This window comes from Daphnia pulicaria, chromosome 6, assembly GCF_021234035.1.
Source record: "Daphnia pulicaria isolate SC F1-1A chromosome 6, SC_F0-13Bv2, whole genome shotgun sequence".
In the NCBI taxonomy this organism is placed as follows: Eukaryota; Metazoa; Arthropoda; class Branchiopoda; order Diplostraca; family Daphniidae; genus Daphnia; species Daphnia pulicaria.
Genome location: NC_060918.1, coordinates 6,303,842 through 6,330,776, shown reverse-complemented (window position 1 = coordinate 6,330,776; position 26,935 = coordinate 6,303,842). Strand labels below are relative to the sequence as shown.

The window sequence follows — 26,935 nt, the reverse complement described above, 5'->3', positions numbered from 1 at the left end:
TAATCATATTTATTTTTAAATAAATTAACACACATGGTATATAAATTGTAAAAATTTTATTTAATTTGGAACACATGCAAAATAAACAATTCATTAAACAGAGCGCACGGTTCAAGACAATTCTTTTTGTGCGAGGCTTTTTAGAAAGCAATCCGCCAACCAATTTCACAAAAGATAGTTTGTTTTCATGGAAATTGCGGCAGACGGTTGAAAAATTTCTAGTTCAACAATCTCATGTAGAAATTAGCATCTAGTCTACTGGTGCAAATTGTGATTCTTTAAGGTTTATTAATTTAGGTTAATGTGTTAAAAGTTATTGTGGGTAGCTAAAAAACTGAACTAATTCGCTTTTTCAGAATATTTTGAAGAGAGATCACAAGAAAATCTAAAAACAACAAAGTGATCTAAAACCAAAATATTCAGAAAAAGCTAGCTACCCACAATAGCTTTTAACACATCACCTAAATTAATCAAGCTTAAAGAATCGCAATTTGCACCAGCAGTAGACTAGATGCATAATTTCTACATGAGATTGTTGAACTAGAAATTTTGTAACCGTCTGACGCAATTTCCGTGAAAACAAATTATCACTTTTTGTCAAATTGGGTGGCGGATTGCTTGCTAAAACTCTCGCACATGCAGTGTCGGCGTAGATCCAGGGAGATTACCTGGAAATGGAAGAGGAGAGAAGAGTACGAGGCAAGTTTTTCTGGGGAGCGATTAGTCATACTAGGCTTCCGGGTTAGACTCATGACCCTCAGATCATGCGCCTTCCAAGTCCCCGTTCGACCAGAGCACTCCCCTCCTCCTGGTTTCACAGCGGGTGAGTGACCACCGGTGGGCGTTGGTTAGTGGTTAGTTAGGGAAACGGGGCCACAGAAAAGAAGGGAGCCCAGATATGCACTTATAATTTAATCTAACGATTAAACAATTTATCAGTCATGGATTACAGCATTCGCTCGTCGGTTTTCACCAGTGGATGAAGTCCATGAAAAGTAGTGAAGGATTACCCTGTAAGCAGAATGGACATTTATTAGGATATCAATAATATTCAAACAAGATTGTAACGACAGAATAAGCAATACCTCAAATTAAGATGGCCCGCTTTAGAAAGTAAAAAGGGAGATTCAAGGGTAGCAGCCAACAGGTTAGTACACAAGTGACCTTGTTGACTTACTTGAAAGGACATGAATTCTCATAAAGTCTGCCATGCAAATTTAGGAACCTGGAGTTTAGATCCTGTAAATAAAAATAGAAAAATGCACATTGTTTATAATTTGTGTCATCAATGTGCTTGACGTCTATGATATAAAAGAATAATTAAACAGTTATCATTACACACTCAAATTGTCTCTTAAACATTAGATAGACGTAAGTGTAGATCAATACTTTTAAAACATATAAGACTGACATGACAAGTGAACTTGCACATGAAACCGCCAATCAGTTATCCAAGATTCTCTAGAAGCTGGAATGAGAGATTGGTCCATGCTGGGGTTGGTGATCTAGCAAGTCCAATAGAAACAGCCGATAATTAAGATGAATCCTAATGAAACATGAGAAGACTTAAGGTTTCAGCATGTAATAAAGCTAGTGTTGGTTGTCACCTGTATCATTTCGATGGCACATTCAGTAGAATACAATGAGTTTGAACAAAATAGTTGAAAGCCGGCTGCACGACATTCAGACTGTAAGTTTTCAGTTATCAGACTGTAAGTTGATGAAAAACATTAAGGTTATCCAACATATACACGGAATAGAACACATCACCGACAAGTTAGAGACGAAATCACTCGAATTTACCTATGAATTCATTGGTAATTTTCGAAGAAAAGATAGCTTAAGTTAACTTTTAACAGCAAAACGCCATAATAAAGCCCATAATATAATTGTCACAATAATCAACACGCCATCTATGCAACCAGACCAAATTTAGTCTCTGAAGACACTAGCGCAACCTGGTGGACATCATTTTAGCCACCTAGCGACAGCGAATTGCTTGTGTAACCAAAATGGAAAACAAACCTTAACTGAAATCGAAACCCGATTGCGCAAATACCAATTTTTGTCCTATCCGTTCCTTGCGGACTGCGTGTTAATTAAACTCACTCAATTTCACTGTAATCTTTTTATTTAGTGTGTAGATCAAAAGCTAGCATAAATCAAAGGACGACGGGAGGAGCACTCAAAACGGGTAGATTGGATGAAAAATACAAGGGTTACAAACCAGTCGTCGACATTGAGGAGGGCTTGTTTCTTTTCATTAAAAAAAAACCGTGCAGTTGGCTTACAGACACCGTTTATCTGCACAAAAGTGGGATACGATAAACGTGTACATGTATTACATACAATATAATATAGGTACATCAGTTGGCTGGGCGGGCAACACATAACAAAAGGACGGTGAAACAAAAAAAAAGGGGGAAAAAAATGATCCCAACAGTTAAAATCGTCACGTAACGTAAAAGAAATCATTTCCATCGAGATGGACCAGTGTTAAATTGAAGAAGAAAAAGGGAGAAATAAGAATATAGGAATTTCCAACACTTGTTCATCAACTGTTTCATCAATCCAGATGGATCATGCTTGCTTTACGAGACATGCTTGTGAACTAGGCACTTTGACGCAGCTGGCTGGCTTTAAACAAAAAAGTGGAGCCCGGAACGTTTTTCTCATTCCAAGGGAAGGGAGGGGGGAGTCTAGGGGATCAGCAAACGTTTAAAAATCCAGGTTAAGATATATATAATTACAAACAACGTTTTTTGCGTCCCCCCATTTTTCCTCTTTAGGATTTCTGCCTTATGGGCTGGTTACTGCTTTCCTCTTCCAACATAGAGTCCAATTCGTCCGTCAAGTCAGCTAGCATGTTGCCAATGTCGTTCAACACGTCGCTAGTTCCTGTTAATCGAAAACAAAAGTGGCATTGACAAACAAGCGTTGAATTTGGCAGCAAAAGCTAAACTAAATGCAAACGCTAAGGAGTTTTCAAAGCGAGGCAAATGTAGGACGAGTGAGAGAATGTACTTAAGAGACAGGGGTGCAATGCTGACCGAGATTTATGTTGGTGTTGGCGTTGCTGGTGGATGGCGCCCGTCGGCCGAGTGACGGAGACAGAACGGCGGCGACAGAGGAAGAAGAGTACGTCAGTGCCGCAAGGGCCGGGTGAGCCCGCGCACTTCGCTGTTTGATGGTGCCGGCGTTGTCGTTGGCAAACGGCATCGAATCCGATTCCGTGCTCGACGTCGACTGCTTTCACCACAGATAAATACAAAAGAGTTGTTTGAATTCGTCAAACCAATTTCGAATGGAATCATTTGAAGTTTTACCTTGAAACTGGCATCGGATCCATTCCGGCGTTGACGGAATTCCATGGCCGGGCTTCCCGGTTCGGTATCTGAAGTTTCAATGCTTTCGCTTGGACTGCATTCTCTGGTCGAGACCATCTTCATGGAAGACATGGTGCTGCTACAAAAAATGAAATAAAACAAGACACAACAAACATTGAAAGTTAACAATTTCTATTCATTTCCATATATATTGAAATGTATTCAGTTGATTTTACTTGGGGCGACTAGGTGTAGCGTTGGGGACTCCATAATGAGACTGCTGCGAATGGGGGCGAGCTGGCCAATGCCCAGCACCCGTGCGCTGGAGGATGTTGTCGAGTCGTTCGCGGACAGAGGCGGCAGCCGAGGAGGCGTGCTGCCCGTGTTGCAGGTACGAGTCGGATGCTGTAATCGGCGCTGGCGGAGGAGGAAAATCCTCTGAGTCATCCGAATAAGCCAGGAGGCTCATTGAATCGGCGGCAGTGACGGGTGGCGGAGGCGGTAGCGGCAAGGGACTAGACTTGGCACTCCGTCCGTAAATGGGCTCGGCCGCCTCGCTCTCCGCCGAGATGGAGCTGCTGCTGGCACGTTTGGGCGGGGCAGGAGGCGGGTTCTTCTTTCCGAGCGTGCCGTACAGAGGCTGTGTAGGCGGACTGATGGACAGAGCTTTGAGGTCATCGTGAAGGTGTGCAGATGGATCGGGGCAACAATCGGTTCTCGTCTTGGCGCTGATTTTGGCCACTGGGCGAGGTTTGACTGTTCCTCGCGGGCGCGGTAAAGTGCCACCGCCCGGCACATTCTGCCCTTGCGGCAAAAGGTGATGACTGTGCTCGCTCACCGGCGTCACGTCACCATCCTCGTAGCTCCTCTGACGCCATCCGGGCTTGTAAAACGTCTGCTGGAGAGCAGCTGGCTCAGCGTTTGCAACAGGGCCAGGCTGGCAAGATCGAACGTCTTCCGATGACCTATTCCGGTGAACCTACAATTACAAGAAAGTCAATTAATTTATGCATTTTTTTCCCCATGCAAATCAAATTGTTGAATGACGCACCTGAATCGCCACGACATCCGGGCGGTATGTTGGCTGTTGATAATGATAGTAAATAGGTTGTTGTTGTTGTTGTTGCTGCTGCTGCTGCTGTTGAACATGATGTTGCTGCTGATAATGTGGTTGTGGTTGAGCCTGTTGTTGTGGCATAAAGAAAACAGGCCGCATGATGGAAGGCGGAATAGCGTAGTGAGATGAAGACGACGTTGCGGATCCGTTGCGGTACTGGAACGTCGAGAGAGATGACATGTCGTGCATTTCACCTCCTGGCGAAACCATTACGTCGCCCTGTTGCATCTGCAACGGTACGTACTTGCCGGCCAAAATGTCTTTCACTCGCTTGATGGCAAGCATGATTTTCTTCTGGTGACCAAGTCGTAATATTCCAAAATCCTCTAGATCCTCCCACGTCAGCTGGGTGACATCTTCCACCGTTCTGTAGCCCTGGCGTCTCAAACTGGGACTGTACTCAGCCAGTCCTAGTAGAGCCAACCATTCTTCGAGCGTTTCCTGTTAACGCCATCAGCAAAATGTTAATCAAATTCAATTCAATCAAATCATTATTTTTTTTTTCTCCCTACCGGTTTGAAATCAGGCAACCCGTCCGGTATTTGGAGCAGGGCCATTTCAGCTTTAAGCTTTTTACGGTGGTTTGGCTTTTGAATCCCAATGGCCGTCAAGTCCTGAAAAACAAAAAGAAATAATAAAGATTAAATCAATTACCCCCATATTGCGGTTTCTATTGCATTACCTCGGGAGTCATCCGGGTGATGGTGTGCATGTCGTAACCTGACTGGACAAAGAGATCGTAATATTCTTCGAAGCCCAGATCCGTCAACCAGGCATTAAGAATCTCGTGCTCCTTAAAAATTAAAAAAAATAAAATAATGAACTATAATTTTCCAAATGATGAGGGGAAAATGTCATAAGAAATTACCGGCATTCCTTGAGAAAGCATTTCGCCAATATTGATTCGATGGATGTCATCGATTTTGCCTCCACTCGATCCCAAACTGGACGAAGAACTATGGTAGCTGTTACGCAAGCAGCTCTCGTACGATTGGCCCGAGAATCGTTGCTGTTGCTGGTGCTGGACCAACAACATTTGCCCGCCTGGATGGTGGAAAGTGGACGTGGTTGACGTCGACGAAGTGGAGCCGTGCCGCTGGTTGGCCCCGTGGTGATGGTGAATGTCATAAGTGCCCGATGCCCTTCCACTGTCTAAGCTCGTCGTGCTGGTGGTGCTGTGGCGACAGGAAGAGGATCCCGTCAGGAGAGCCGACGCGGCGCTACTTCCGCTGCTACTCCCGCCGCTAATGTTGCTCTTCAATCCCACGCTGACCGTGCTGCTGCTGCTCGACGGGCTCTCGCGGCCCGGACTCTGCGTCAGATCGATTCCTTGATCTTCCATCGACAGCTGATGACTGTAATTTGGATGCGGAAGCAACGTCATGCTGGGAATGGCAGTGGCCGAAGTTGAGCCCGATCCCACCGATGCCGGTGAAGTCGGGTGGTTGTTATCCATGGCGAACGACACGTGCTGAGAGCTCGACTGGCTACCGGATCGATACTGCCCTATCTGACCGTAGATACCATTCTGCTTCATTGAAAAACAAACAAAACAGCATTCGGTTAAAACAAAATGTCCAACCACAAAAAACACACGGTTTCGAAAAAAAATCAGGCAATCGCTTACGGTATGGTGACTGTTGGCTCCTGACGCCGGATAAGTAAAGATACCGCCAGGTCCGCCAAAGCCGGGCGAGCCCAGATTGCGTCCGCTATACACCGGCTCGTTTTCTCCTACTCAACATAATACCGAAATACACACAAGAAAGAAAAGAAAAAAACCCGAAAAAGTGAGAAAATTAGATATGGCCGACATGATAGAAATTTGTATACACAAACACACGGCAGGCAAAGAGGCAATACATTTGAATGTGAAATAGCGGGACAAATTCCAGAAATCGGATAGTGTAGGAATGCTGCGGTCGGTTGGCGTTTCTTTTCTCGAAAAAGAGAAAACCAAACATCCAAAAAATATTTTGGGGTTTTTTTTTTCCCCCGATGCATCGTCATCCGTATAGCGGATGGAGAACGAGACGAAGCTAAGCATTCTTAATGAAGCGTTTGATTTTGGCAAAGTGACTGGAATGCCACCAAGGAGGAGTCACACAAAAAAGTGGGCGGAATAGGGGAAAAACAAACCAAACAACACCCGATACGCACCTCGACTGTACATGTGGTGTTTGTTGTTGGCGGCGTTGTTGTTGGCGTGGGCGGCCGGCGACGAGGGTGGAGGCGGCAGAAAGGCGTCGTCCAGGCCGATTGAGCTGCGCTGGTCGCTGCCGGCTTGGCTCCAGGCCGACGACGAAGGAGCGTGACAGCTCGACAAGCTTCCCGTGCCCGAACAGTAGCCACCGGAAGACGATTCGGCCGAACCTCCCGAATCGAAACTAGATCCGGAATGACGATGTTGTTGCTGCTGTTGCTGCTGCTGCTGCTGTTGTTGGTGGTGGTGGTGGTTGGGATGCTGTTGTACGGACAACGACGATGACGATGTTGAAGCCGTCGCCGATTCCGGAACAATTGGCGGTGCCACTCGTTTGGCTTGACAGACGCGCAAGCTCCGTTGACTCAGGCCGCTGACTGAAAACGACATCAAACAAACAAAACAAGACATTAAAATTCCAGTTTTTCTTCTTCTTCTTCTTTTGACTTAAATTCCTCACTGGAATTTGATTGTCTCTGACAATTAAAAAAATATTAAATGTTGACTAAAAGCGACAGAGTGGAATCAAAATACGGTCACCCTTCTTCTGGACGCGGTTCATCGCTTAACATGAGAAACGCAGTTGTCTCCACTCGAGATACGAGACCCGATAAAAACACGTACGCACACACACACACAAACTGTCCAGAGTTCAAGCAGAGGGGGGGGGGGCAGAGCGAGTAAGGAAAAAGGCCAAGTCGCCGCATGGCAACGTCCAATAACAACGTAGCACCATCAGAAGGAAAAAAAATCCGAGACAATCTCCCCAAAAAACGTATTTGACATTTGCTCAAGCGATAAGCAAAGCAGCAACGATCGTAAAACAGACTATCAACCATCTCTCTCTCTTTCTTTCCCTCTTTCGCTTCGCTCTCTCTCCCAAGGTCCAGGCGGTACCGCGCAGTCGACAATGCCAAAGCCCATCCGTCATATCGCAATCGGCCCATCATCTGAGCATTCGCAGATCATTACGTCCAAATGGAAATAAATCAACGAGTCTCGGGTAAATAAGATGATGATGGGATAGTCAAAAATGACTCGGACATTGTCTCCGGCGCACGATAAATAATTTCTGAAATCAAAACTAAACGTCTAGAAGCGCTCCTACACACACAAACAGAGAGAGAGAGAGAAAGAACAACTTCAAATGGAAATGGATGATTTCCAAACTTTATTTTTTGACCAGGAGGAAGGAGGAGCAGGGCAAAAGTTGTTTAAAGTTCTCTCGATTATACAACCATGTGGAAAACTTGACGCCCGAGGATATTGGTTAGCCAAGAAGACCTTTTTTTTTCTTTTTCCAAAAAGAAAAGAAAGAAAGAAACCCAACTTTTAATGGATTTATTTAAATACAAAATCTCCTTCGTGTGCTGTGTTACGCCAAACTTTATTTTTGGGAGGAGTCGGACACAAGTCCAGAGAACGGGGCAAGGTCGTCTTATAAGAAAGAGGTTCTTTTTAACCACTTACTGTTGAAACCAACGGCAACAGCAGCCGGAGCAAGGTCCCGGTGGATTTTTTATTTTATTTTTTTTTTAACTCAATTCGTGTTTCTTCTTCTTTTCATTTTCCCCTTTTTTCTAATTCCTTCTTCTTGGGGTTTTTTTTTACGACCGGGATTGCGGGAGCAACAATGCAGAGCCGTTGGGTAAGACAGGCTCTCTCGTGCGAGCTCATTAGCATAATTCAAATGGAATGACGGTGAAGGGGAGAGAATAGGAAGACGAAGAAATATCAAATAAAATCAAATAAAGATTTCGTTCGTTCGTTCGTTCTCTCTCGAGGGCGACTGAACAGAAGGAGGAGAGAACCACAGAAAAGAAAAGAAGTGGGGGGGGGGGAAGAGAATCACATAACCCGAATGTTATGTATGTCTATTATTCCCACAGACATAGGCAACCGGTTATCCCCTAAAAATAAAAAAAAGGGTACATGAATAAATGATTGAAGAGTTCAAAAGTTCGAATCGGGGTTCAATTGCCGAAGGTTAGGCATAGACGCGTCGCCGTGTTTCCGACTACCAGATCGGCCATCAGCAAAAAGAGACAAAAGCCCACCTGCCAGCTGTTTTAGGTATTCCCAGTATTTTTTCAGAAAAAAAAAACTTGTTTCGAAGAAATAAATTATTTTGTTTACAAGATAAATTTAAACTTGGCCTTGCTCCTTATTAAAAAAACGGAATTTTTAAGTAGCGAGGAGGGAAAAAAAACGAGTCGATCGATGCATCTTCACAATAAATTTCCAGCTCTTCTGACGTTCACTAGCGCGTCGATAAGTAATATTTACGTTTTTCAAAAATGGCGCGCAATCCAAAATGGAATTTCAAATTTTTATTTTGGGTTCTCCGGTGGTTAGGATAAATAAAAAATGAATAAATTAAAAAAATAAAACAAAACAAAAGTCATTTCCAAATTTGTCAAGCGTTCGCCCAAAACGGATGTCGTGTCGCGCGCCCCCAAAATAGGGACTCACAAGTCGAGGAATGAACCAAGAGGGGGACAACAAAAAAATGATGACGATGATGACTTACGCCAGTGGTGAAACCAATGACCGTGACTCAGGGTTCGTAGGCAACGGTGAACCAATGGCCAACCACCCGGTGGTTCGGGAGAGCAGCAAGATAGGAGCCCGTCGACGGCTATCTCGGACCTGGTCGTCGTCGACTCTTGTGTGGTGTTGGTCGACAAAATGGACGATTGGGATCGGTGTAATGTGTCAATCGATTGGCTGCTGCTGCTACGATTCTTGTTGTTTCGGCTGCTGCTGCTGCTGTTATTGTTGTTGTGCAACAAGGCAGCAGCAGTTTCACGCCGAGTCCACTCGGGGATATCGGTCAGCGTGAGCGATTTGTGCGATAGTCCGCTAATGGACGTATCGCCAGCCAAATGGAACGACTGGAGACTGACGTCGCTGTCGCGGAAACTGCGATACGTCGACGAAAGCGACTTGCTGACTGCACTTTCCTCTTCTTGCGACTTGTTTTGTCGTCCCGCTTGTTTCTTCAGCCGTTGCCTCGAACCGCTCAACACTTCCATGACGACGGGGGACAAGAGGCAAAAGCAAACGGGCAGCCAAAAAGAGAGCGCAACCCTCACACGACCAACATCCAGCTACAACGGATAGCCAATCGAGACTGAAGAGAGGCAAACGACGCAGCTAGTGGAGATAAAAAGAAGAAGAATGGCGCTACTGCACACACACACACACACACACACACTACCAAAAAGGAACGTTCTCAGATTTTTTTTTTGTTCGGTTTGTTTTCAGGTTGGGCGGAGCCATCCAACACACAAGCACACACACACATGTGTATGTGTGTTTCTCTTTTCAAACATCTCTTCGAAAATGTAATCATAAAAAAATACAGGCGCTTTCGCCTCCCGGCGGCTCCCTACTCTCTCTCCTGTATAAGTCTGAGATTGGTGCATATCCTCGACACAGCAGTCTGCAGCTATATAATGTATTCGTACTTTTTTGGGGGGAAATAAACGTAAAAAAAACGTTATCCTCTCCATAAGAAAAAATAAAATAAAAGGCAGAGAGACTAACAGACAGTTGGTGGAGGGATTTTTCACGTTATTTTACGATCGTTTGGAGCGCAATCTATCAGATCCGCGGCTGCAGCCCATCTCGTTCCGCAGATTATTTCCGACCGACCGCCGAACGGCAGGGGAGAGAGACTTGAGGGCTCTCTTTTGATTTTCATCTCTTTTTCTTTTTCCCCAAAAGAAAAAAAAAAAAAACATTTCGGTCCTTCTTTTAACCGCTAAGAAAATAAGGAAAATATATCCAAGTCCGCATTCTTCGCCTTATTTCTCCAGAAAAAGAAGAAGAAGAAGATCTAGATTTTCCCGTCTTCTTCTCCTTCCATCCGGAACTCGAAAAAGCTCAAAGATTCCCGGAGAATGCGCCGTCAGGTTTAAAAAAAAACACGACCCAGCTGGAGACGCGGAGCGTGATCTGCTCCACCAGCGGCAGGCCCGTTCTCCCTTTCAACCTCCTCCTCCTCCCCCCATCCAGGTTGTTTTCTCTGAAATATTTCGTATTTTTTTTTCTCCCTTTCTCTTCTTCACCCTCTGAAGGCGAACATAACTTTGACGTGCGAGATGGGGGAGAGAGAGAGAGAGAGAGTCTGGCAAAAGAAGTTTCGGGTTTCGACAATGTGAAATCCATCTGTGTGTTAAGATGCTGGTTAAGGATTTTCGGTTGTGGGGTCTCTCCTGACGCGTTCTTTTCGGTTGAAAAATCGTAAAATAAAGAAGGAAAAAAAAAATATATTCTTTCGTGTTTTTGCTACTTTACTTGTCCTCTATCTCAAACTCTGGCTTGTTCTCGGGGTGGGTGTCGTATGGCTTCTCGGCTAACAATCCGAGCGAAGCGGAGCACAAGGTCCTCCAGGGGCCCCGACTGGTACACAGTACAACAACTCCACCCTGGCCATAAAAAACCAAACAACATGGACCTCGCACAAACCTCAAAAACCAAATAGACGCACATTTTTCTACTTGTTCTTCTTGGAAGGAAAGTCTGGCTCATAAGAAAAATTTTAGCAGCAGTGCCAAACCCGATAGCGGCCGCATCAGTGCAGGGACAAATCGCTGGTCTGCGACTGATTGGCGACGCGAGCGCAAGTCCTCGCTCTTAATAAGCGGCCATAAAGCACAACCTCCCCAAAAAGTCAGTCCACCATCACTCTTTGATTTTGTCGCTCTTCTCTCTCTCTCTTCTCTTCCTTCTGAGTAAAAAGAAAACCTCAAAAAGTCAAATTCCGGTTGGGCGCCGGCCAAACAGAGTCGAGTCGCCACCAATCACCCCCACTGAATCCAATAAACAAAAGAAAACACAAACGTCTCTTTCTCTCTCTCTCTCTCTGGCTCATTCCGATATCCCATCCAGAACCGTTACGTCAATGTGTTGTGTGTTGTACCTATCGTTTTTGCACTTCAACAAAAACTCTTCTTTCGGGAGAGAGATATATAAGCCAGATCCGTATACGGCCAATGTGATAGTTTGGACAGAGAATTCCGAATCAACTTTTTCTTTTAAAAAATGATTTGGAAGTAAAAGTGTACAGAGACGATATGGAATATCATATTGTTCTCGCAAAGAAAGTGGGTTTTCTTCGTTTATTCCATATATAGTCCGGCCCCCGAAGAAGATTGTATAACAGCGGATGGATCGATGTGAACGAGGAATCCAATCTCTCCGGGGTTTCTTGGTCTTCGTCGTACCGTTCGTTCGTTCGTTTATTTTTTCATTCTTTATTCTTTCTATATAAAATTGTAATCTCAAAAGGGCGGGAACAAACTATTCGGTTAGATCTGAAGAGTTGCCATCCTTCTTCTCAAGTTCTCTATCCCCCACCCCCCCCCACCCCTCCCTCAAGAGAATCCAACAACAGAGCGGGCGGGATGCCATCACGCAAGAAGAAGAAGAAGAAGCAACAGGAACCTCCTCCACTACACCACCTCGTCACTGAATGCCTAATGCGTCTTCTGCCCTATAGTGCTCTCTCTGCACACACAGCCGTCCCGTTCATCAGAGTCCCGAAGAAAAGACGATAAGAGAAGAATGAAAAGAGCAAGACGGGGAGGGAAGAGAAAAAACTAAAAAAATTTAAAGAGAAGAAGAGAAACGTGAAAATAGCTTCCAGGCGGGAGAGAGAAAGAGAAGAGACTTTTTTTTGCTGGACATTTGAAACGCCCTTTTCCTTTTTCTTTTCGATCTTACTTGTTTTGGAGTGAATAGTTGATTTCTTATATTAAAAAATAAAATTAAAAGGAGGAGGAAAAAAAATAGAAAGAAAAATGTAATCGCTAAGTGTACACACATCCCAACGCAGCAGGATTTTTTTTTTTTTTTTTTTTTTCTTAGCTGCATCATCGTTGCTTTTATTAAAGGCTCCATAATGATGCCCCATTAAAAATGGGGACGTGTAAACAAGCGTTTTGTCCCGACCAAGCGGTAAGCGGGCGAACGAAAATTTCTCCTCCCGAGACATCTGAACACATTTCTTCTTTGGTGAAAAAGGAAAAGAAAAGAACTGTTAGGATGCAGCAAAATGGAAATCAATCAAACGGCCGAAACTTTACAGAGACTACCATACTATATAATATGTCGCTCCCGACCGTATAGGGCGCGTCATGACTGGAAACGATTTCCCGATGGCCCAACACCACCACCAGAGTCATCCACGCAGCAGACATTTCTTTTTTTCCCGTTTTCCAAGTAGACAAGAAAAACAGAAGACGAGCTACATTCAGTGCCTACGCTATAAATATACGCACGTCAGTCAAGTCACAAATAAAAAAAAGTTTGACTGACTCAAGAAAAATAAATAAATGTCAATTTTCTTCCACGACGTTAAGTTTCTTATTTCCAAGGACAAGAGGGAATTGTGAGGTACAATCGAAATTCTTTTGCTCCGACGCCAGGAGACACTTTTCGTTATTATTTTTATCAAACCAGAAAGGAGTGCGTGGAATAAGAAATCGATGGAAACAAAAGTCAATTATTCCTTCTACTTTGATAACACAACAGACAGACGAAAAGTGAGAGGGTGGTGTGTGTGTGTGTGTAGAGTGGTTGAAGAGAAAACACCCGAAAAACGTTGAGAATCGAGAAATCAAAAGAAAAAGAGAAGAAGATTGAAGATGTGAGCTGATGAGGCAAGTTCTTTTCACGTGTGTTACTCTCTGAATTTTCAATGACAAGACAAACTTTCTTCCACTCGTTCGTCATGTTTGGAAACACGGACACTCTTGACAGATCAATTCGGTTATTCTACACAGCACTTGTGTCCCATCCCCTCCCTTCCCTTTATCCTGATTATCCCTCCCAACAAACTTTGCGTTTTAAACCGCTTCTTCTCCATTTTAGATTTCGGTAGTTGGATGGGAGCAGCGTATTGCGTGATGGATTTTTTCTGTTCCGTAATATTTTTATTTTCACCCTCTTGCAGCACGGTAGCCGGGAAGAAAAAAAAAACACAGTTGGTCGCCCAATTATTATAAAAACTTGGAAACACGCAACCGCACAAGATGGAATTCTCTTTCAGCTATATCTTCTGTCCATTTCTTTTTTCTTCTTCTTCTGAACAATCGAAAGAGATAGAAGATAATCCCCTCGCCCATTTCTTGTTCTTCTTTCTTATTTAACGGGAAAATGGCAGTTTGAAATTGCACGAGAAAAAAGATATGCGAGACTATAATGAGACGACCACAGATGCAAATCCTCTTCAATCTCTTTTCATTTTGACTGCACGCAGATGATACTCTCTGCCCATTTGACATTGCCCCAAAACTAACCGAAAAGTTTTTTAAGAGTTTTTTTCTTCTTTCCTTACATGGGCGAGAAGGACAGGAAAGACGCCACTGATCTCCAATGTCGCACAAGAGAAATAAGAACCGACAATGGAATCGCATCCATCTTGTGTTTTTTCCTCCTTTTTTCTTCCCGGCAATTGCATCGTTTCCTCCGCATTTCTTTTAAAGTTTCTCATTCGGCAATGGCGTTGCGTTTAATGACGCGTCCTTCTTTATTTCCTTTCAACATCCAATACCTTCGTTTACTTGGAAAATCAGCGGCCAATCCCATTAAAAGACGAATTGTCTTTTTATTATTATTCCTCGACACAAAGTCGCACCGCCAACACCATTCGTTTTACACGCAAATTAATGGCACCGACATTTTTTCTTCCGGTTTAACAAAAATGAATACGAACTAAATAAAACCACGTGACGACGACGACGACGCCATTTAGACAAGGATTTTCACATGGTCATTTCCATGAGAAAAAAAAAAAAAAAATAATAATAAAATAAAAATGGAAACAAATAACCAAAGAGTCTCAATTAAGTCAAAATCACAGAGCAGTAGCCAACCGGACCAAAAAACCAGTGACGTGTTTTACGTGGCCGTTAAAATAAAAAAACTTTGGGCGAAAACAACATCCGAAAGCCGCCAATAAAAATATGACCCCCAAAATCGTTACTGTGTGAAGGCTTCTGCTGTTGCTTTTTCTGCTACTTGCTCACTCTGCCACCGTGAGAAATCATGTCCAGCATCTCTCTCTCATGTCGCTTTGCCTCATCTCCCGTGAAACCACAATCATCCCGCAGGTTCTCAAAAGCCACGGGCGCACCAGCAGGTTCAAATTTCCCGCATTCTTCCCCATCCATGTTTTCACAATCATCCCCCAATTACTTAACGCGCGTACAGAATCTTATTGGAAAGACAACCTGAACCTCAAACATAACGGGAACGGAACCCACAGAAGGAAGAAACAAAATTGTTCGTTTTTTTTTTCTCCCTTCGGATGTGGTCGACGTCAATTCAACAAGAGAGGAGGGGAAATCACGGGGGCATTTCCAATGACAAATTAATGCATACTTTGTTCGTGTCATTGGAGCGTGAGAATCTCATAACAACCAAAAAAATGGCGTCGACAAAAAAAGAGAAAATCCCAGGCCCCTGTAGATTCTACAGTTTTTATTTTTATTGTGTCCCCCAGAGCGATCAAGTGCATAATCCACCGTACACTTTGTACCGTGTCTTTTTTTTATTGCCGATTGTTGGGAGAATAGTTAGCCCACATTTTATTTGATTACATTTTATCGTATAGTTTTTGTCCCTCCTGTTCTAGAGCAACCAGAACCCGTTTCCCTTTTGTAATTACGTAAACGACTAATTGGAATTCCGATTTCTACTCGATTCGCCTCCAGGGTCAAGCGCCGAATCGTTTTCTTTCTTTTCTTCTCCTTTCGATATACTTAAAAAAATAAGGTAACCAAAAGAACTTGGCGTGAAATCTGGCACGGATGATTTGCGACGGTCTCTCCATCTCTGCCTCATTTCTCCGTGTCTTGCGTGCGCCTTTTCATTTCCCAAACGAAATCGAAATCACACAGACAACAACTCTCTCTTCTCTTCTCAATGCCACAACCTGCATCACCCCTCACCTCCTCCTCCTCATTAAAACACAAGATAATAATTGAATTGCAAATTTTCGTAAACAAGATCACGCCAAACCCAGCTGTCAAATCCCGAGGGGAGATTGTCCAACTATAAATAAAGTTGACGAAGCGATACAGAAGGAGATTGAGGAGACCCAACAACTTTGGCATCCATCTACCGGTAACGGCGAAAACGACGCTGACAATTGACACACGAATGCCATTTGGATAAATGAATATAACATCGACGACGACAAGAGAAATTTAATAGCGCGAGGGAATCTTTGAAAAGAAGTTGTCGTTGTAGCGACCGAACCAGACCTCGAGGAGATTTTGTCCTTCTCTCTCCCTACTGGCCCGATTCCAACTCGAATAGAAAAATAAAAACATAAAAATGTTGAAAAGGATTTGAAAGGAAGACGAAGAAAGTTAAGGGCGTTGTTGTGTATATGGACCTGCTGTGTAAACATACGGTGAGCGAGCCTATACACACACACACCACTCCCCTCTATTTAACGCGGAGCCAGAGAGAACCAGAAAGAGCCTGCCAGAGTTTTAAAGCTGGGACCTACAAAAAGTTAACTCCAAGTTGAAGGTCGTTAAACCTATGTTCTTTTCGTTCGACCCGGACGTCGCTGGTCTGTACTGGAACTGTTCAAACGATGACCACGAAACATTTCTAGCCCACCCCTTGCGTTGCTAACAAGTCCACCCCTCCTGACAACAACATCTTCTTCTTCTTCTTGCGGTCCAAGAACAATCGGTCAGTTAAAGAAATAAAAAGACGCCAGGGAATTGTTTCCGCTCTGCTTTTTGCGCCTTTTCTTTTTATGTTCTGGCCATTTCAAGAGTTTCTCTTCCATTGCGAATGGCACATTATTTTCTCGGTAGAAGAGAGAGAGGTGGAACCGAATAACAACAACAATAATAATAATACAAAAGGCAATTTCATGAAGCGCAGCGCGGGGCCGACCTGAATATCATCATCATTCCATTTGGACTGGCAGCCCCAGTCAAGTCAGTTGAGAGCCAAAATATTATCTTTCTACCTTTTTGTTGTTGTTGTTGTTGTTGTAGGGGAGGGTGACACACAGACGGCCCCCGAGTCCCAATGTTGTTATTAACAGCAATAATAATCATCATCATCACGACGGAAACATAGCGCGTCGGTGTAAGTACGACATGACACGAAGAGCGACGCCGGATATGATGCGGCGGCAGAGTCAAACAAACGCCTTTGTATTTTTTTCTATTATTTCATTTCATTGTTTCGGGGGAAAAAAAACAATTATCATTTTTCTTTTTTTACTATTATTATTATTTCCCTCCTTTTCTGTCCGTTGGATTCGAGTTGACTGACGGGCAATGTGCGGGAGTAAACAATAGGAAGTCGAGAACGTGAATAGAGACCTCAAAAACGTTGCATTTTCATTCCCTTCTCTCTATCCTTTTGTCTCTTAACCGGTCAATCATTTTGCTATGTAGGAGCTCCGAACGCAGAGATGATGGAATTTATTCAACAGTGCGTGACTAACGCCTTTTTTTTTTTCTTTTCAGTTTTATACTGCGGATGCGCGCAGTGATGCAGGGGCAGAAACTATACGGAGTTGATTACCTTCACATTCCCCAAACGTAATTCCTTCCATTCTCCCCCCCCCCTTTTTTACAGCCTTATAATAAGAAGAGGAGGAAATCAATAGACACAATCTCCAATCGCCATTTTCCTGTCTTTCTCCCCTGGATGGGAAAAAAACAATTGAATTGAAAAACTCCGCAGAGACTAGTTATATGATGCATTATTAAAAAACCACGCCCAGTGTTTTTTCAATCGAAATATGAATAGGAGGAGGAGACTCTTTAAACGAAAAAGAAGAAGGGGGGGTTGACAAGAGAATGTGTTTTTACACTGCACCATCTGCCGCCAACTCAAATCCAGTTTGGCTGCTCTAGTGAACAGCAGATGGCCTAGCAGCCCCAGTCCCATCCCCCCCCCCTAGACGCAATCATCAAAATAGAGGGGAGAGAAAAGAAATAGGACCGAAAAAAAAAATAGCTGGTGGGCCGGAGTGGGGAATTAGCGAGGGCGTCCATTCCGGCTGTACTGTAGTGTACAACAACATCCATACACTGGGTACAAGTCTCTAGCGCGCGCGCGAGCCGTCACCTCATCCATCATTCCCTACACTTCTCTCTTTGCTAGACCTGCTGCTGCTGCTGCTGCCGCCTCCAGAGTCCCGTTACACGCGCTAACTCCCTCACACACACACACCTTACACCTTTTTGACATTAAAGGCATCTCCAACAACAAGAAGAAACGGGAGGCGATAATCAATAGAGAATGTTATGTAGATAGAAACCAGAGGGTTCGGCCTTGCCTGCATGTTTTTCGTTGGATTCGCCCGAGTCCCTTTCATTGCGGCCCATCACAAATTCGTTCCACCAAATGACGGTGTTTAAACTCGAGGGAGAGAGAAACAACAGCGAAAACAACAACAGGCGACACGTTACAAGAAAAAAGAGAGATTGGTTGGCATCCTACCTTGACACAGAATCATCAAAGCTTTCAAGAAAATGATACCAACTGTGAAAACTCTCTCTCTCTCTCCCAGTCTCGCTCGGCAAATCTCGTTGGGTTGCTGCAATCCGTTGGGAAACGGGTTTGGCTGAACTCTTTTGGTGTCCAGGAAAATCCGTGTGCAACCAACGGGTGCAAACCTAGAAGTCTGAATTTTGTTTGACGGACTACACACACTCCATTTGACGTGATGCAATCCAAACAGTCGATATATCGCGTAGAGTGGAAAGTCGAGCGCGCGTGTATCACCTTAATTATCATTTGGGTTGTCTTCTTATTTTTATTGAACGGCTTGGATTTTGTCCGCCTCTCCATTTTGGGGAGAATTTGACACAATGGCGACATTTGTGTCACAGACACGCAATCCTTTTTTTCTTTCCTACCCTCCCCCCCCCCTCCCCATCCGTTGCAGGTAGGACAAAACCAAAAATTGACGATCGGGTGTCAATCGATGCACGCGAAAACCTTTAAGCCTGGCACCACCAAGCAAACCACCGCTTCCTCTTGTAAAGCAAAATATCAAACAAATGTGACGGTCGGTCGGTATGCCAGTAAACAAGAAACGGATGTCCACACGTGGGCCTTTATTTCATTTCATTCTCTTCCAGCTGGCCGGATGCTCTAAGCACTTTTTTTTTTGTTCCAACCCACTCGAACTTGGATGACACCTGGACACGGAGGAACGCTGAACGCAGGTTCGCTCGTGCGCTTCCATCTGCTGCCATCGTTAAAAGAAATTTCGAGAGGGAAAATTATTCCTCCCACAACTGGAGAGAACGAAACAAGAAGAAAAAAAGAAGGAAATGTATTCAAGAAATTCAAGTTTTTCCGAGTTTTTCTCTTCATCATGAATTCAAAGAAGGTTGGAGGGGGGCGCCTAAGAAGGAGGGGGGGAAATGTTAAATCCCTTATTCAACATGTCAAAAAGTCGCTACCACCAACTCTCGCCGGATGAAGGAACTGCCCTGAAAGAGTTGTTAAGGAGAGGGGGAAGCAGAGACTAACGCAAGAAAAGACTCAAATTTCGGTGAGCACAGAACAACTGGATTTGTTTTAATTTTTACAAAGCAGAACGAACCCCCCTCCCGTTCTAAAGCCTAAAGAATTTCCGAGGGATTGTGTAACAAGAGATGAACAACGTAGAATGCTAAAGGTGAAGGGGGGGGGGGTTCAGTGTTTTCAATCACATGCTCTACTCCCTCACTCTCTTCCGTCTCACCTCCTTCCCTCAGTGGAATAATAAATCATTTGACAAAATGCTGGCCACGACGACATGGCTCATGACGGTGGAAAAACGTGCGCCGAATCGGCAATCGGGTCGTTCACACTGCCATCACGAGCCGCAGAATCTCATTACCATCCAAGACGGAAAAGAAAAGAAAAACAAGAGCCCCAACTTTTCTCCCGTGCCCCCCCCCTCTCACATATACATCCGCCCGGGTGTTGTTACCAGGAGACTCTCTCTCTCTCTCCCTGTCTACACACATTGATAATCATGGCATTCTTCGTCTGTCATAACTCGAACAAGAAAAAGAAAAGATGGAAGAAAAAGAATCCTTTTCTTCAAAGGACTAGGCATTGGGTCGAGACTTGCACGACGTCCATTGTCGCTGGCTCAAAAGGAAGAGAAAGAGCCCCTCTTGTGTGTGTGTTGTGTAAGGTGGAAAATAAAAAAGTTCGCCCCAACCATTGGCGTAATGGTAAATCACAGGTGTTTTGTGTCTTTTTTCTCCTCCGTCACGACCAGAGTGCGTCACGGAGGCCGAATCATCATTAGCGCTTGGTGGAAAGTCGTCGCATCAAAGGCAAAGCAGAAGAAGATGTACACACGCAAAGTTGTTGGTGGTGGTGATCATTAATGACCAAAGGTTCGAGGTCGACTCCCATTGTTTTCCCCAGGCTTTTTGAATGCTGAGCACACACACAGACATCATCCAACAGAGAAAGCCTTTCTATTGTAAAAGACGTTTTCTGGGTGTGTGTGTGTGTGTGGGGAGATGCTTAGTCGGTCGGGGGCTCATCACAACGGGGGACATGATGATGCCACTCTTCAGCCTCAGTGTCTTATCACGGTTAAACAACAAGACCTACAAAGAGATTATATAAGAGAGAGAGTCGTAAACTAACCAAAAAAAGAATATTCAAGTGTGGCTGATGAAGTCATCTTCCACTGGTAGAGAAAAAAAAGGGAAGTTTCAGATTGAAGACTTCTTCCGGTGCTGTGCACTACCAACGAGCAAATGACATTATTGGGTGTGAAATGTTTCCTCTTTTTTTCCTCCCTATCTGAATGGAAAACCGTTTTTCTCTCTCTGCCGCATGAACGAAGATGAAGCGATTCCCATTCTATATAATCTTAACTCGAGCGAGATCAATACCATCGCTCAAGAAATGCTCGGGAGAAGGGGGGGGGGGGAGAGAAATAGTGCCGAGTCGACACTGAGCCAGTGATGGAGTTAGTGCGTGCAGGGCAATAGAAAGAGAACAGCGGGAGTGACATAATGAACGCGCAGCGCCAATGCCGCTCCTTTTTGGCAGACAAAGATCCCCCCCCCCGTGCTCAACACTCGTCGAACTATTTTCTTGCCGATAACGCGCACGCAATAGCCATCACTCTCTTTCACTCCCGATTATTTTCGTGCCAAATGAAAACCTTAAAAATAAAAAAGAAACGAGGACAAACAGAAAAATTCTCTTTAATAATAATTCCTTTTTATGTTTCATCTTCACGCCTTGTCAGAGTCGAACAGAGTTCTTCTTCTTCTTGATGGCACCCATCGATTCAACAGCAGCACAGCGCAGCACAGCGCAGTAATAAAACGGGACGGATCGATTCTGGGCGGACTCTCCATCGCTCATATTGCGCGACACTTGTTATTACTTACATATTATCCAGATCGTAAAGAAAAAAGAGAGAGAGGCAAAAAGAAGCGTGCTTTTGTTATTGATCTGTCTTGTTTCTTTCCTTTTTTTCTCGTCGTAATTTAATCACAATATAAGATGATTGCATTAGTGATTTTCGGTCGGCAGGAAATAATTTGATTTCAACCAAAAATGGGAGAGATATTTACAGCAAGAGAAACGCCTCTAGGAGAATCACACACACACCAGAGTAGTTTTGAGAGATCAAGAGCATTTATATGTAGACCGCCTCCTACTCATGGGAACCGTGTCAAAGTAAAAGTTACCAGTTAAAAAGAAGAAAAAAAACGAGGGGGAAAAAGAGAGAGAAAAGGAACGATGATGGATCAGGAAGGGAGAAGGCCTCATTTCCGGACCGGAATACACGCTAGGGGAAGACTATGGACAAAATTTGTGAGCAACTTGGAAATGATTTTTCTTTTCATTTGTTTTTTTTTTTTTTTCTTCACCCCTGAAGTCTTGTAACTTGCCTAAACACGAATAGAATTCAGACGACGAAGAAAATGTGATTTCTACACATAACAAAAAAAGGAGTTCTCATCCGGGAGAAGAAACGGAAAAGCCATCCATCATCTTCTTTTCCGCCCAAAGTTCAAACAAAAGATTTTCTTTTTCAAATCACACATCTAGTAGTTAGTTATATTCAACTAATTAAGTATCTGTGTAAAAAAAACAATTCCCATCAAAATAGATGCGGGAGTCGGGACAAAAATCTTATTAAGGGGAAGTGGGCGGGGCGTACGAGATGACGACGTCTAATTGTCAAACGAGACCCGTATTTAAAAGAATCTATGGGAAGGAAAAACGAATAGACGAGACAAACAAAACAGGCGCCCAACAACAAAACAAAAAAAATCCAATTCCTGAGGGTCTATATGGAGGCATATATACAGAAGAAGAAGTAGAAGATCCAGCCTTTTACAACGACCCCGATAAGAGCATTGACTTGGAAGAAGCTTTAAGAGAAGCACCACCACACAGCAATCTGTTGTTGTCCCTTTTTATTTTTTAAATTTTTCCTCCTTTTCTTCCTTTGTCGTTTCGTTTTTCATGTGACCTGGTTCGTAGACCCAAGAAGAAGAAGAAAAAAGAGACAATGGAGTTGCTAGATAAAATGAGGGGGGAAAAAAAGACGAAAATTGGAGAACGGGATATCAAGGAATGGCGCCAGGCTGGAGGGAGTTGTATCGCTCTAATGGTCCTATCTATTAACTCCTGTATTTCCTTTTGAATATATTGAATTAATAATTCAAACGAATTTTGATACTCTCATGAACCCGAATTTTTTTTTTTTTTTAATAATAATAATAAAAACACGACAAACAACAAATTTCTGAAACGTCGGTCCGACTTGTCCCCTTTTCTTTTCTTTGACAGATGGCAAGGCGACACGGACAAGCACGGCCTTGCAATGGCCCGTGAGTTGGCCGTTCCTTCAAGTTGTGGCAGTCGTGACAACCCGCTTTCTCCTTATACTCTCTTGTCCGTCTGTCCGTAAGAGATGCGACTTTATGTAAACAAACGACGCGCTCACGTAACGGTTTGCTGGACGAACACGACATCAATCTATAACGCGAATACAATAGGCTGGCACATCAGCGGGAAAACAAAAGAGGAATGGTGTGCGGTTTCTTCTTCGTTTTTCCTCCTCAAATTTTGAGAGGAGGAAATAAAAAGCAACGGGAAGAAGAAAAATGAATTCGAATGCGGGTGGAACTGTTGCCATGGTAACGAAACCTGTATCTTCCTCTCCAACTAATTCTTCTCTTTCCAAAAGCAACTCGTTATTATAATGCGCTCACGAATCAACGAGTGCCTGCGCTTGATTGCGCCGTTGTTTGATAAAAAAGAAGAAGAAAAAAGGCTTTGGCCTTGCTATGAAAACGCGTGGTCGTGAATTGAATTGCTCACAAGAGCATGAAAATAAAAAAAGGGGCTAAATTATTCGGAATCTTACGAAAAAAGAGAAACACACACGAAAAAAAAAAGCGTTCTGAGCATTAACGACTGGAAAAAGATCGCCGATAAAAAATATTTTTCTCATTTTCTATTGTCCTCGAAGGAGAAGAAACAGGAAAACCCGTATCATTGGCCTTTTTTCATGACACGATCCAGTTGTGGGTTCGGCCATTTCCAGTGAGAATCGAAAAGAAAGAAAGAGCTCGGTAGATCAGATTACTCGCGTGGTGCCGTCATCATCTTGCATCCTTTTACATTTATCAGAGCCCAAGGAACCTGATTACAATCGTTAACTGAAGAGAGGCAAAGAGAGAGAGATAGCCCACGGAAGCCAAGTTCATCATCATCATCATCCCGGGCTACCGGATTATGTTGCGAAAGCGATCGGCAGATCGGATCGTACGATTCCTCCCCCCATCCATCCGGGCCACCCAACATTTTCCCATTCAACTCTGGTTAATCCGGCTGACCGTGCACCGAAAGAGGAGAATTTTCAAGATGGGAGGAAAACAGATTGCGCGTGTGCGGTTTTTCCATGGTCCCCCCCCCCCCCCCGAAACTGTCAGATGAGCAGATTGCATGGCTTGCACACATACAGAGAGAGAGAGATCCGTATCCTCTCGCAATATACCCAGTGTGTGGATGTGGCTCAGATTTATTTTTATACCCAACAACCGGAACTGATGCTCTTCACGCTTGTCACATACATCTTCTTCCTGTGTGTGTGTGTGCGCGCTCTTGCTTCTTTTTTCTTTCATCCGATTTATCACACACGGGCGGCACCTACCACCCCAGACAACATCACACAAGACGGACCGTTGCGAAACGTTGTGTTGAAGAAAATATCTCGACAAAGAAATCCTGGGAGTTTCAAAAGGGCGAGAGAGATGATACGGAGAATCAAAGAGTCAACGACGAGGTTTGTATACGAAAAAAGGCGGCGGCGGCGGCAGCGCATTGCAACAGAGATCCAAACGAGGAAGGTCGTCTCCCGATTTTACGGCCCTTTTCATACGTGGAAACAGCTTCACCCGACAAAAATCTCTTGCGTCATTAAGTCAATATATGAATAATAATAAAAAAAGACTCACTGCACAACAGAAGGTAGAGACTGTCTGTGTACATTGCAACAGGATGCACACGGCTATACACACACACATTTGGGGTTCTCTCTCCTTTTTGTTCGTAAAAGGGTCGATCGAGTGAAATGAAACCGTGGCCAACAGTTTAAAAAAGACAGCCCATCTGTGCGTGGGTTGTATATTTCTCTTACCATCGAGATGTGGTTCTTCATTGAAACAGGTCTCGTGTTCAGAAAAGAAAACCAGACACCCTCTTCTTCTTCTTCTAAACCCTCCGAAAAAACCACAGACGTACACACTTTGGGAGCAGCTAGTCGTTCGTGAAAGAGCAAAAAGGAACAGATGGATTTATGTGTAACACAAATATATCTGGCCGACGCTTGAAATGGAACCTGAAACACTCGGGAAGACTTTTAACCATCAGAAAATGTTGAATAAAAGATGAACGTGATCTCTCGGTATGTGAGTGTCGTTGTCTACACACCTGAAAGATATATACAGGAAGATGTACACGGAGGGGAAATCCATTCAATTATACAGCGACTCGGTAGGGTTATACCTGTTTTTTCCTCTCACTTGAACAGAGACGAAATGGAGCTGCTAGCTCTTTGAAGGGCCAAAACGGGATTTTTCTAGCGACTCTTTGACGAAAATGACACGTTATCCGTAACGTCTCATCTTTTCCATTTGAAATAAATGTTTTACAAGAGTGAGGGGGGGAATGCATCAACTTAGAAGAGGGGTGACTCTAATGCGATCAATTGGATGAACGATGAGACTTGTGTAGAGCAGCACGAAATTGTTTCTCTCCTTTTTATATTCATTTTTTTGTCGACGGTTAAGGAAAAATGTCAGTTTGAGTTAGCAGAGACACTGGAAGTCGTGTCCATCACATTGCGAGTGCTAATCAATCAAAAAGATTCGATATAGTGAGGCGGCGTGAGCAAGGGAACGTGACGAGCTTCGTTCACTAACCACTACCAAAAAATAATTCAGCGAATAGCGTCTCTTACTAGAACCAAAAAGGGTCACCTGATCCCTTTCAACGAACCGGAAAAGCATCTCATATCACGACACTCAAAAAAGAGACGATAGCCGTTTCTCAAAAAAACTTAAGACCCACAAAAGGATAAAGAGCGATAATAATCACAATCTCCTTTTTTAACAAAACGAAAAAAAGCCATTAGGGAGAATGGGAAAAAAAACTCACCGGGTAATTTCCTCATGTTTCCAATCGGGTTGAATAGCAAAGAGCAGCAAGGCAGTTGCTGCTGGGGCATTGGACCAATTCCCAATCTTATTGCACTAAAATCATTTCTTCTATTTGGAATTGAGGTGGGTGTTCTTGTTAGTTTGATTTCTCCTTGAAGTATTTCGGTTGTTGGTCTCAGAGATATCCACAAAAATATTTGATTATTCCACTCTCTCTCTTCACTTGACTTTCCAACACACACACACGCACACTACCCGAACCACAAAAACACACGAGAATAATTATTTCTTTTCTAGAAAATGAAAAATTGAACAACACGTTGGAACAAAAAAAAAACACGACTGGTCAGATTCGATGGCAACTGTGGAATGAAAGCTTTGCACTGTGTTTTCACGACGTGTATATATCCTGTTATATTTCTTTTTCCAAAATATATATTTTTCAACCGAGAGAGAGAGAGAGAGAAGAAGGTGGAGACAAGTTTTTTCACTTCCAACCACAACGCCGGACAATAAAACTGTGAGCCGTTGGGTTGGAGAGGCAGTTGAAGCAAGGGGGGAAGAAAAATGGGCCAATGCGTCAAGCCAAAATCAAAGCGCAGTGTTTTTTCTTCGACGCTGTTTTTACTGGGATTTTACAGCGAATTGCGTTTCGTAATATTTATTTAAGGAAATTAGATTGTCGAAAAAAAGAAAAATCTAGTTTCTAAAGTTCAAAGAAAAACGCGATTGCACAATAATATACAAATAGATCGAGCCGGGGGTCATCGCGCGGCCATGATCGCATCTGTGGGCGATCATCATCCAAAATGGCGGATAGTATGCTTTTTTATTTTTTAGAAGAAAGGGAGAGATCTTTTTGGAGGGAATCTTTTTAGAAACCCCCGAGGATGAAAAAGAAGATGGAGGGAGGGGGGGGGTTAAAGTAAAAGGCGTCTCTGCCCCCTGGAAAACATTTTGAGGGAAAAAATATTATCCACAGCAGACAAACACGGCACATGCATATACACAAGGGACACTGTGTCGTAGCTGCCGATTCTCTTTTACCGTTTGTATTCATCCATTTTCTCTGCCTTTATCCACGTATTCGTTCAACCTTGAATTTAGTCTGCTGGAAGAACTCCGTCATTTTCTATCTCTCGCGCCACGTGTTTTTCTCTCTATGCCCTGTGGCGGGTCTTCAGATCTTTTGCCAACTTTTTCTCATTTTAAACCGTATTGTGTTGTCTTGTTTTGAACTGAACTGGCTGACCCTCGCTGAAATCAACTCATCCGTGAAATGAACTTTGAAATACGGACCAACGCGCACCGTGTTTCTGTAATTTCAACTTCCGTTTCTATTTTGTTTCGTGTCTTTTTTATAATAAGTGTCCCTCCCGGATGTTTCCGCGATTGACCACCACCACCACCACCGCCATTTTGAACTGCGTGTTTTGTGTGACGAGTCCACGTATTGTTTATACATACACTGGGGTTTCGTCATGTTGTGTGTGTGTGTGTCTACACACACTAATGCAGCTGTCGCAAGCAGCAGGTGAATTTTTCTACCTATTTTTTTCTTGCCCAGTTGTTTAAGTTTGAGAAT

At 43.6% G+C, this 26,935-nt stretch overlaps 1 protein-coding gene and 1 long non-coding RNA gene across 9 annotated transcripts; both read right to left on the bottom strand.

Moving 5' to 3' along the window:
* Nucleotides 1-807: 807 nt before the first annotated feature.
* On the bottom strand, nt 808-1,946 carry LOC124342521. 3 transcript variants are annotated; one of them, XR_006918902.1, is made up of 5 exons: nt 1,804-1,946; nt 1,608-1,710; nt 1,390-1,546; nt 1,086-1,239; nt 808-1,011 (listed from the first exon to the last, which is right to left on the bottom strand). It is a non-coding gene; the product is annotated as an uncharacterized LOC124342521 (long non-coding RNA). The 3 variants fall into 3 exon arrangements; XR_006918901.1 differs by lacking the exon at nt 1,804-1,946 and having other exon boundaries at nt 1,608-1,789; XR_006918903.1 differs by lacking the exon at nt 1,804-1,946 and having other exon boundaries at nt 1,412-1,546; nt 1,608-1,788.
* Nucleotides 1,947-2,113: 167 nt separating this feature from the next.
* LOC124342520 (caskin-1-like) lies at nt 2,114-25,887 on the bottom strand. 6 transcript variants are annotated; one of them, XM_046795480.1, is made up of 11 exons: nt 25,349-25,887; nt 6,604-7,023; nt 6,071-6,177; nt 5,312-5,974; nt 5,126-5,236; nt 4,956-5,057; nt 4,378-4,884; nt 3,563-4,305; nt 3,327-3,465; nt 3,051-3,249; nt 2,114-2,898 (listed from the first exon to the last, which is right to left on the bottom strand). In XM_046795480.1, exons 1-11 carry the CDS (start codon nt 25,416-25,418, stop codon nt 2,786-2,788), a joined length of 3,174 nt encoding a protein of 1,057 aa, XP_046651436.1. In that variant the 5' UTR covers nt 25,419-25,887; the 3' UTR covers nt 2,114-2,785. The 6 variants fall into 6 exon arrangements, with proteins under 6 accessions (XP_046651436.1, XP_046651435.1, XP_046651431.1 ...); XM_046795479.1 differs by lacking the exon at nt 25,349-25,887 and adding an exon at nt 9,177-9,782 and having other exon boundaries at nt 3,025-3,249; XM_046795475.1 differs by lacking the exon at nt 25,349-25,887 and adding an exon at nt 9,177-9,782.
* Between the last annotated feature and the right edge of the window lie 1,048 nt (nt 25,888-26,935).

Excerpts from the sequence above, each read along its gene's own strand:
- LOC124342520 (XM_046795475.1), bottom strand. The coding sequence starts at position 9,681 with ATGGAAGTGTTGAGCGGTTCGAGGCAACGGCTGAAGAAACAAGCGGGA. Across the intron at positions 4,885-4,955 it reads GGTTGCCTGATTTCAAACCG|GAAACGCTCGAAGAATGGTT; the intron begins GTAGGGAGAAAA and ends TGGCGTTAACAG. Across the intron at positions 4,306-4,377 it reads CGGATGTCGTGGCGATTCAG|GTTCACCGGAATAGGTCATC; the intron begins GTGCGTCATTCA and ends TTGTAATTGTAG.